General features: G+C 42.8%; 1 protein-coding gene across 1 annotated transcript in view; it reads left to right on the top strand.

Moving 5' to 3' along the window:
* Nucleotides 1–9,457, top strand: part of PIK3CG (phosphatidylinositol-4,5-bisphosphate 3-kinase catalytic subunit gamma) — a 38,395-nt gene that overhangs the window by 9,101 nt on the left and 19,837 nt on the right. Inside the window, exons 5-8 of the mRNA XM_045288862.1 lie at nucleotides 1,456–1,559; nucleotides 4,142–4,288; nucleotides 5,710–5,800; nucleotides 6,559–6,689. Coding sequence (XP_045144797.1) covers nucleotides 1,456–1,559; nucleotides 4,142–4,288; nucleotides 5,710–5,800; nucleotides 6,559–6,689 — 473 coding nt within the window. The remainder of the gene's footprint in view (nucleotides 1–1,455; nucleotides 1,560–4,141; nucleotides 4,289–5,709; nucleotides 5,801–6,558; nucleotides 6,690–9,457) is intronic.

Here is a 9,457-nt window from a genome sequence, read left to right as displayed (position 1 = left end):
TTATAACAATCCATATATCCATTGTATCATGCACATTTGTACATATGTTGCCATCATCATTTTCAAAACATTTTCTTTCTACTTGAGCCCTTGGTATCAGCTCCTCATTTTTTTTTTAAATTGAAACTTCTTAAAGGCTGCCAAAAATACATTTAAAAAAAAATCTTCTGTCTGCATGGAGTAAGCAAATTTAATGTGCTCCTTTACAAGTTAATAATTTATAATGTACTTATAATAATAGATATAGAATTATATGGGAAATTTAATATTATGCAAATATAAAGTGCATTTTTTATCTTAAGAAAAAGAACCATTATTCCCAAGAAACAAAAAAAAGAACAGATTAGGTATTTCCAAATCTGTACATTTTCTTCCTTATCTCTGAATATATGCATATAGTCTTCAAATGTTCAGTCTTTAAAAGTCATGAATTATGGAGAAGATATTTTAAATTTTCTACACATCTTCGGGTGTGTGAGAGAGAGATTACCACCTCTTCTCTGAAGTCATTTCCAATATCCTCATCCTGTCCCTACCCTAGGAAAATTTTGGATGACACTACATTTGTACATTACTACAGTAAATTGTGTAGCATATGCAATATATCCTAGGTAGTCATTGGCACATATTGCTCATTTGTTAAAATGCATGAGCCTCAAAGTGAGGAGATGTCTTATTCATTTTTACATCTTTAGACCTGGCACTATAGCTCATAGCCAGCACTGAAAAACTCAGCTCATATTTTTAATATCTGACTATTTGAACCTTTCACATTGGCCCTTTTTTTCTTTTATAGTCTATCCATTATGCTCATTCCTAAAAACAATAATGGTCAAAATAATCTTACTAACTTTTATTTTTATTGTAAATTTTTTAAAGGCTTTGGGGTGTGGGGGTGGAATGCACTGTTCTCTTAGTTTGTAATCCATGGAGTAATGTTTTTAAAAAATTTTTTTGGAGTAATTTTTTAAATTAAAGAAATCACCTTTCAAATTTTGATACTGCCTGATCTTCATGCAACTTAACTTCCTCTTTTGAAAAGAAATGACAGAAACATAGTCCTGTTCCATCCCATATTGTTTGCAAACATCTGTTCCCCAAGTCAGATAGCAATTCAGAGTTTCCCGTCTTGGAATGAAAACTACAGCATTAATTCTTTAACCTGACCTTCAAAACCTCCCTCTCTACCTGAGTGTGTCTGTGTGCAATTTCCTATAACTCCCATGGTTGCGCCTCCTGTCGCGGGATGTGTACATGGTTATATTGCACACGGGAAGCCGACTTCTCTTGCACGCCAAGTGATCGGTGAGTTCCTCAAAGAGGAAGGGACGCGCCCTTGTTTCTCCCGCTTGCCTCCAGTGTAAAGACAACCATTACTACGTTAGGCCCCAGAAGATGCTAGAATGATTATTTCTTTAACTCCTATTTCTTTTCTGTGCTTTCTGACAATTACAGTTATTTCACAACTTAAGCAAAAGCTTGAAAACCTGCAGAATTCTCATCTCCCTAAAAGCTTTAGAGTCCCCTATGACCCTGGACTGAAAGCAGGTGCGCTGGTGGTAGGTGTCAGCTTGATGTCTCTATGTGTTCTTTCTGTTGTGGGGATGGCTGTGCGGGCTGGGGTGGCCCCGTGGTTTAAAAACTCATGTTCATCTAGAAATGGTGACAGAAAGAATCCTAGATGGACTTCCGTTTATCACTGAAAACCCCGGCCGAGGTAACAACCTTCCCAATTTGTCTGAAATAAGCTTTATTGTGGTATCATCTGTACACTTGACCATGTTTCCATTTGAAGTATTCATCTTAGTGTATTTAAAATGTATGCTGCTGTTGTTGTTAGGTTCCATCAAATAGGTTCTGGCTCATAGCAACCGATGTACAACAGAAGGAAACTCCACCCGGTCCCACACCATCCTCACAGTTGTTCCTATGTTTGAGCCCCTTGGTACAGCCACGGTGTCAACCCACATCATTGAGAAGTTCCCTCTGTTTTGTTGACGAAGCATGATGTCCTGCTCCGGGGACTGGTCTTCTCCTGACAAACATGTCAGGAGAGGTGAGATGAAGTCTCACCACCCTTGCCTCTAAGGAGCACGGCTGTCCTTCTTCCTAGGTAGATGTGTTTGTTCTTTTGGCAGTCTATGGTGTGCTTTCCATATTCTTTGCCAGCAGCATAATTAAAATGTAACAATTCTGCCACAGTCTTCCTATTCAATTTCCAACTTTCACATGCATGTGGGGTGACTGAGAATACCATGGCTTGGGGGAACATTGAAAATATAAACAATCCAATAATCACTACTACGCTCAATATAGAGAACATTTTTAGCATTAAAAGTTCCTCTGTGTCCCTTTGCAGTAAGTTTTTGTCTTCAAGCTTCAATCCTAGCCTCAAGCAATCAATCTGCTTTCTCTCTTATAATTTGCTTTTTCTAGAATTTCATTAAGTGGACTTATGCTGTATATAGTTTTGTATCAGGCATCTTCCACTTAGTAAATCACTTTGAAAATTCATCTATATTATATGTATCAGTAGTCTGTTTCTTTCTATGACTGACTAGTACCTATGCTCTAATACTAACTTAAACCCACTGACTGCCATTGAGTTGATTCTGACTCATAATAACCCTATAGGACAGGGTAGAACTGTCCCTAAGGGTTTCCAAGATTGTAAATATTTATGGGGACAGAAAGTCTTGTTTTTCTCCCAAGGAGTGCTGGTGGTTTCAAACTGCTGACCTTGTGGTTAGCAGCCTAACTCATAATTCACTACACCACTAGATGTTCCATTGACTCTGATTATGGAGAGCATTGTGAAGAATACAAGCTCCAGAACACTTCACTGGGCTTATGTGAAACCTCTCCCTAGATCAAGAGGAAGCCATTTGGACAGAAGAAGGGGATACTTCATGGTTTAAAACTAGAAGAAGTGGGTGGCAGGGTTGTACTCTTTCACCTTAATTATTCAATATGTATGCCCAATAAAGAATTCAAGAGGCTGGGCTAGATGAAGAAGAGTGTAGCATCAGTACTGGAGGAAGAGTCATTAATAATAATACACCAATAATAATAATTGAGTCAATAACAATAGACTCAATTGACTCAAAAAGAGTCAATAACAATAGACTCAATTGACTCAAAAAGAGTCAATAACAATAATACACCAATGACACAACTTTGCCTGCAAAAAGTGGAGACTCTTCTGACCTGTAGCACTTACTAATGAGGGCAAAAGAGTAGAGCTTTCCACGTGGATTACATGTGAACATAAAAAAATGGAAATCTCTACAATTGTAACAATGTCATAAATGGAGAAGAAATGGACATTGTCAAGAATTTCGTTCTTTTTGTAGCAACAATCAATGTTCATGGCAGCAGAAGTCAAATGATACAATGCATTGGGTAAGTATGCTGCAAAAGATCTTTTGAAAAAGCAAAGATAACATTTTGATGGCAAAGATGCACATGACCCAAGTCATGGTGTTTCACTCACCTCATATTCATCTGAAAGCTGCCCAGTGAGAAATAAAGACCAGAGACTTGATGTATTTGAACTGCCATGCTAGATAAAAATATTGGATATACCATGGACTGCCAACAAATCTGTCTTTAAGAAGGTCAGCCGCAATGCCCCTTAGAAGCAAGGGTAGTGAGACTGTCTACCTTATTTTGGATATGCCATTAGGTGGGACCTGTCACTGGAGAAACACATCATTCTTGGTAAAGTCAATGGTCAGCAAAAAAGAGGGAGATCCTCAATGTCACAGACTGACAGAGTAGCTGCAACAATGGGCTGGACCATGCGGAACCAGGCAGCATCTCATGATGATGTGTTGAGGTCACTATTAGTCGGGGGAAATTCAACAGCACTTACAACAGCAAGTATCCCCATGTACAGATGTACCACAATTGTCATCTACGTTTTGAGTAAATATGTCATAGTAGAAGAACTGGGTCAGATGTCAAGTGTTTGAGTGGCTTACACACCAGCAAGTGTGCAAGTTCCAAACTATTGAAAATAGTTTTCCAATTAGGGTTTTGTCCTGGTGGTACAAATATAGAATTGTGGTACACACAAAGTTTTGTGTCTCTATGATGGGTATTCGTTGTGTGTCGAGACCTCGTGCCCACTGTCTTGCAGATTGAAAAATGTAAAGTGATGGCCTCCAAGAAAAAGCCCCTCTGGCTTGAGTTTAAATGTGCTGACCCCACAGCCCTATCTAAAGAGACCATTGGAATCATCTTTAAGCACGGGGACGATCTGCGTCAAGACATGCTAATTTTACAGGTATGCTGTTGCTAAGGACCCTTTCCCATCAGTTCTCTGGGGTTGGGGGAGCATTCTGTATTACATCTAAAATACTTTCTTCTGATTCTAGTCCCGGTCCCCTTTGCTGTCTGATGAGCAAGTGTCTCAGAGATTACATAGCAGGGTTTCACTGAGCATGATCACTCTTGTCCATTCCTGAGAAGATAGAGGTCGGTCTAATGTCTCCAAATAGCCAGAGACACTTACCTCACCTACTTCTCTTTTACATCCACCATTTCAAAATCAGCAATAAGATATAGACAGGCTTACTCCCTAGCATCTACTTCATTTATATTCAGAGATAGATCCCCAGTTGCAGGTAAGTCTTGCTTCAGATATACTTATAAATACACAAACTTGGAATTATTTTGGAGGAAAGACAAAGAAGATGAGCAGATAAATGGACTGGAGAAATCATACTATTAAAATAATGAGAGTTATGGAAAGTGAATTACAGAAAGTGAATGGTTAATCATTATCATGGCTAGTGATTTTCATACTTCCTAACATTTCTCAGTCAACTTGAGCTAGGCACATCTGTAAAGTAATCAATAGTCTCCATTTTCTAACATTGTGAAAACAAAATTTCTGCTGACCATATTTAGTATATTTTAAGTGAACATATAATTAATTTTAAAATAAAGCCCTTATCGATTCAAATGTAGCCTATTTAAAAACTAGTAATATTTTCTATTTTCTCTGTTTCTGTTTCTACTACTTTCTGATTTGGAAACACTAATACCTTTGTTTTCTCCACCTATGCCCCAAACATGGTGTATGCATTGTCTCGATGTATTTAAAATACCCTTCAAGCTTTCTGAAAATTTAGAGAAATTTTAGAAAACACATCTGTAGAACTCTTTGAGGTCTTTGGAGGTGGGCAGCTCAAACCCATCACAGAACACTGACTGGTTTCTCTCTGTTGAGGGAAAGTTTGCACCAGCCTTCAAGGGCTTGGTTGTAGAGGCTCCCAGCAGGGCAGCGAAGGGCTCATGGCGGCCTATTTCCTCCCCTGCAGAAAGAGGAACCGCTGTGATAGGGCTCATGCACTTAGTGGACCATGGCTTTCATTAGCAGTCATTGTTGTTGCTTTGATTGGCGCTTAAGAGGATAACATTTAGTAAGTTTTTTTAAATGGAATTTGGGTATATGGGTGATGAAACAGGGCTAAAGCCTCACCCCCAAAGACATCTACTTAACCTCTTCCCCAAGGTCAATAATGGGACCAAAAAGAATAGGCCGCCCCAAAAGGGAGAGCATCAGAGTGGTGGAATAAGAGGTAGCCAGAACTTATGTAACTTATGTTTACTGATGTGCCCTGTGTTATCAAGCGGGGGTGGGGCTAATGTTAAATAAACATATATTTATAGTGGAAATGTTTTTTGTGTTGTGATGCCCAGATTCTACGGATCATGGAGTCCATTTGGGAGACTGAATCTTTGGATCTGTGCCTCCTGCCTTACGGTTGCATTTCAACTGGTGACAAAATAGGTGTGTGGCCACCTGGGGAGATGAAAAATGTAAAGATTGCAGCGTGTTATGGAAACCCAGCCAAACAGGAAGAACGGTCCCAAGGCTGATGGGCGGGGCCTCCCTGCATCACGTGGAGACTGGAGGCAATACAAGGAAAAGATTTAGTCCAAACCTGCTGCCTCCTCTTTCCCTGTCCGCCTCTGAACTCTAGCGCAGGTTTCTCAGGCACCTTCAACCTCTCTCTCCCCAAATCACATTTTTAAATAGATGGGGAGTTCTGGCAGCTATTTAAATATTTCCAGAATGCACATTTATCAAAGCTATTGTACACGCGACTCGTAGCTGCTTTTATAGACATTTAACGTTTTCATTTTAATCAGGCATATTATATTACATTCAATCATGCAGAATATAGTTGATTTAAGTTTCTGATTTGAGAAACCGTGCATAACCCTTTACACTTGACCCCGTCGTGCATAAAATAGAAAGGGCCCAGACTGCGGATCGAGGAAGGCTCCGCTCGGCATGTAAATGCTATTATTATCATCGTTCAAAGCCAACATTTTCCTCTTCGTTGAGGTAAGCATCAGGTCCCGCACAGCTCCCACATTCCCCTCATTTCCTCCTCCTTCCTCCTAAGAGGACCAGAAGCAGGAACCTGGAGAGCAGGCAGGTGGTCGGCCGGCCACTCCCCAGGACAGGGTCGTTGCTCCCCCGGGTCGAGTCGGGCTCCAGGCCGCAGCCCCCTCGCGATCTAACCCTGCCTCCTCGCGCAGGCATGATCGAAATCGTGAAGGACGCCACGACCATTGCCAAAATCCAGCAAAGCACGGTGGGCAACACGGGCGCCTTCAAAGACGAGGTCCTGAGCCACTGGCTCAGGGAGAAGTGCCCATTGGAAGAGAAGGTGAGCTCGGGCTGGCCCCCTCCCAAGGCTCCGCCCCCGGATCGCAGGTGCAGCAATAGCGGCTTTCCGGTTTCCAGGGACCTGCCAGCGCCACCGAGGAGCCCTCTAGTGACAAAGGGGTTACCGGGTGGACTGCTAACGGCCAGGTCGGCAGTTCCAAACCATGCAGCTCCTGGGGGAAAGATGGGGCTTTCTACTCCCGTAACACAGTTTCAGTCTCACGGGGGGGGCAGTTCTTGGCTGTGGAGGGTCCTAGCAGTGGTTCTCAACCTTCCTAATCCGTGACCCTTTCATACAGTTCCCCCTGTTGTGGTGACCCAACCATAAAATTATTTTCGTTGCTATTTCATCACGGTCATTTTGCTACTGTGATGAATTGGGTGACCCCTGTGAAAGGGTCGTTCGACCCCCAAAGGGGTCGCGACCCACAGGATGACAACCTGTTAGAGGGTCAAGGTGAGTTGTGGAAGCCATACTCCTGAGCTTGTGGGGCAGGGCTGGTGGTTCGGCCCACAGCATTTCTGTGCCAAACAGAAGCCGGCAGCTCAGGACTCCGAGCTTTTGCCTGCCCTCTAATTATCAGGCATGCTTTGCATAACATTTGGTTGTGTGAAATAGTTCGCCCCTCTGAGGGCTCTCTGTCATAGAGCAGACATTTTCCTTAGTATGTCTGATAGGAACTCTGCGGGCACCCTGATTGAGAACTGTTAACCTGAAGGGCAGTAGTCTGAACCCACCAGCGGGTCTGCAGGGGAGAAGCTGGCAAGGGGCCCCCATAAAGATCTCCTTTACAAATCCCTAGGGGTCCTGGTGCTGGAGTGCTTTTTATTTTTAATAAATCATTTTGGGGGGGGGGCTATTACAGCTCTTATAACAATCCACACACCAATTGTGCCAAGCACATTTGTACATATGTTGCCATCATCATTTTCAAAACATTTTCGTTCTGCTTGAGCCCTTGGTATCCGCTCCTCTTTTTTCCCTCGCTCCCCCACACTCCCACCCTTGTGACCCCTTGATAAATTATAAATTATTATTATTTTCAAATCTTACACTGTCCACTATCTCCCTTAGCCTACATTTCTGTTGTTTGTACCCCCCCCCCCAGGGTGGGGTACTATATCGATCATTGTGATTGGTTCCCTGTACTCCCCCTTCTGCCCCCACATTCCCCTTACCCTCATGGTATCACTACTCCCATTTCTGTCCCGAGGGGTTTATCTGTCCTGAATTCCGTGTGCCTAGAGCTCTTATCTGTACCAGTATATGAGCTCCCACCGGTCTGGCTGGATTTGTAAGGTAGAACTGGAATCATGTTAGTCGGGAGTTGGGGTGGGGCCAACTTTAAAGAACTAGAGGAATGTTGTGTGTTTCATCGGTGCTATACTGCACTCTCACTGACTCCTCCCTTCCTTGTGACCCTTGTGTGAGGGGATGGCCAAGTGTCTACAGATGGGCTTTGGGTCTCTACTCCGACCCCCTCGTTCGCATTAATACAATTGTTTGTTTTGGGTCTTCTGATGCCTGATACCAGATCCCACTGACACCTCGTGATCACAGAGGCTGGTGTGCTTCTTCCATGTGGGCTTTGTTCCTTCCTTGCTAGATGGCCGCTTGTTTAACTTCAAGCCTTTCACACCCCACATGCGATAGCTTGTCATGGCCAGGCACCATCAGCTTTCTTCACCACATTTGCACCCATTTTGTCTTTAGTGATCATGTCGGGAACCCAGGGAGAAGGGAACAACAAGTTGGTGGGGTTTGATCAAGTGCAATGTAGCCAAGGGGAATTACTGAGAGCCAAATGAACATCAAACATGATAGTGGAACAGGAGGAAAGTAAAAGGAAATAGAGGAAAGAACTAGGAGGAAACAACATTTATAGAGGTCTAAATATAAGCATGTACATATGTAAATATATTAATATCTAATGATAGGGGTTTAGGTCTATGTACATATATTTATATGTTAAGTATTAGGGTAGCAAATGGACACTGGATCTCTACTCAAATTCTCCCTCAGTGCAAGAACACTTTGTTTGAATACCTGGCATTCTATGATGCCAGAGAGTGTAAGCATTTGGCTGCAGTCAGCAAAGTCAGCAGTTCGAAACCACCAACTGCTCCTTGGGAGAAAGACAGAGCCTCCCACTCCTATAAACCCACAGGGGCAATTCCAGCCTCTCCTCTATGGTCGCCATGAGTCAGCATTGACCCGATGGCAGTGAGTTTGGTTGGTTTATGGTGCCGCTCTTCTCTGGCCTATCAGGTTACTAGAGTTGTATGTGGCTCAAGGGCACACAACAACAAATGCGTAAATCCTCCCCTACCTGGGAAAATACCACACCCCCTGTAAAGTTATTCATGGCTTGCCACTGCAATATAATCTAACGTAAATTATGGATGCAGAAAATGTAGGTCAGAGCAGCAGAAGCGATTATGCTGAATCCCTCCCAAGCTGTGTGCTTAGGCTATTTGGCTGTCATTGAAAATTCTGCTGCACAGGCTTAGCACTTCTAGGTTGTGTGATTGTCAGCCTTTAATAAAGGAGATATATTTAGTAGCCTTTATTAGGCTGCTGTAGACCTGGATTTAGGAGCCTTGGTGGCTCAGTGCTTAAGCAATCAGCTGCTAACTGGAAAGTCAGCTGTCCAAAGCCACCAGCCATTTGGAGGAAGAAGGGTGGGGCAGTCTGCTTCTGTAAAGATGGACAGTTTTCGAAACGCCACATGACAAGAAGTTTTACTGAGCCCTGCAGGAATCACCTGA

The sequence above is a fragment of the Echinops telfairi genome, unplaced genomic scaffold (genome assembly GCF_000313985.2).
Source record: "Echinops telfairi isolate 266 unplaced genomic scaffold, ASM31398v2 ScPeMD7_23;HRSCAF=83, whole genome shotgun sequence".
Classification (NCBI taxonomy): Eukaryota; Metazoa; Chordata; class Mammalia; order Afrosoricida; family Tenrecidae; genus Echinops; species Echinops telfairi.
The sequence above is the reverse complement of the archived record's forward strand: the minus strand, read 5'-3'. Positions and strand labels throughout refer to the sequence as shown.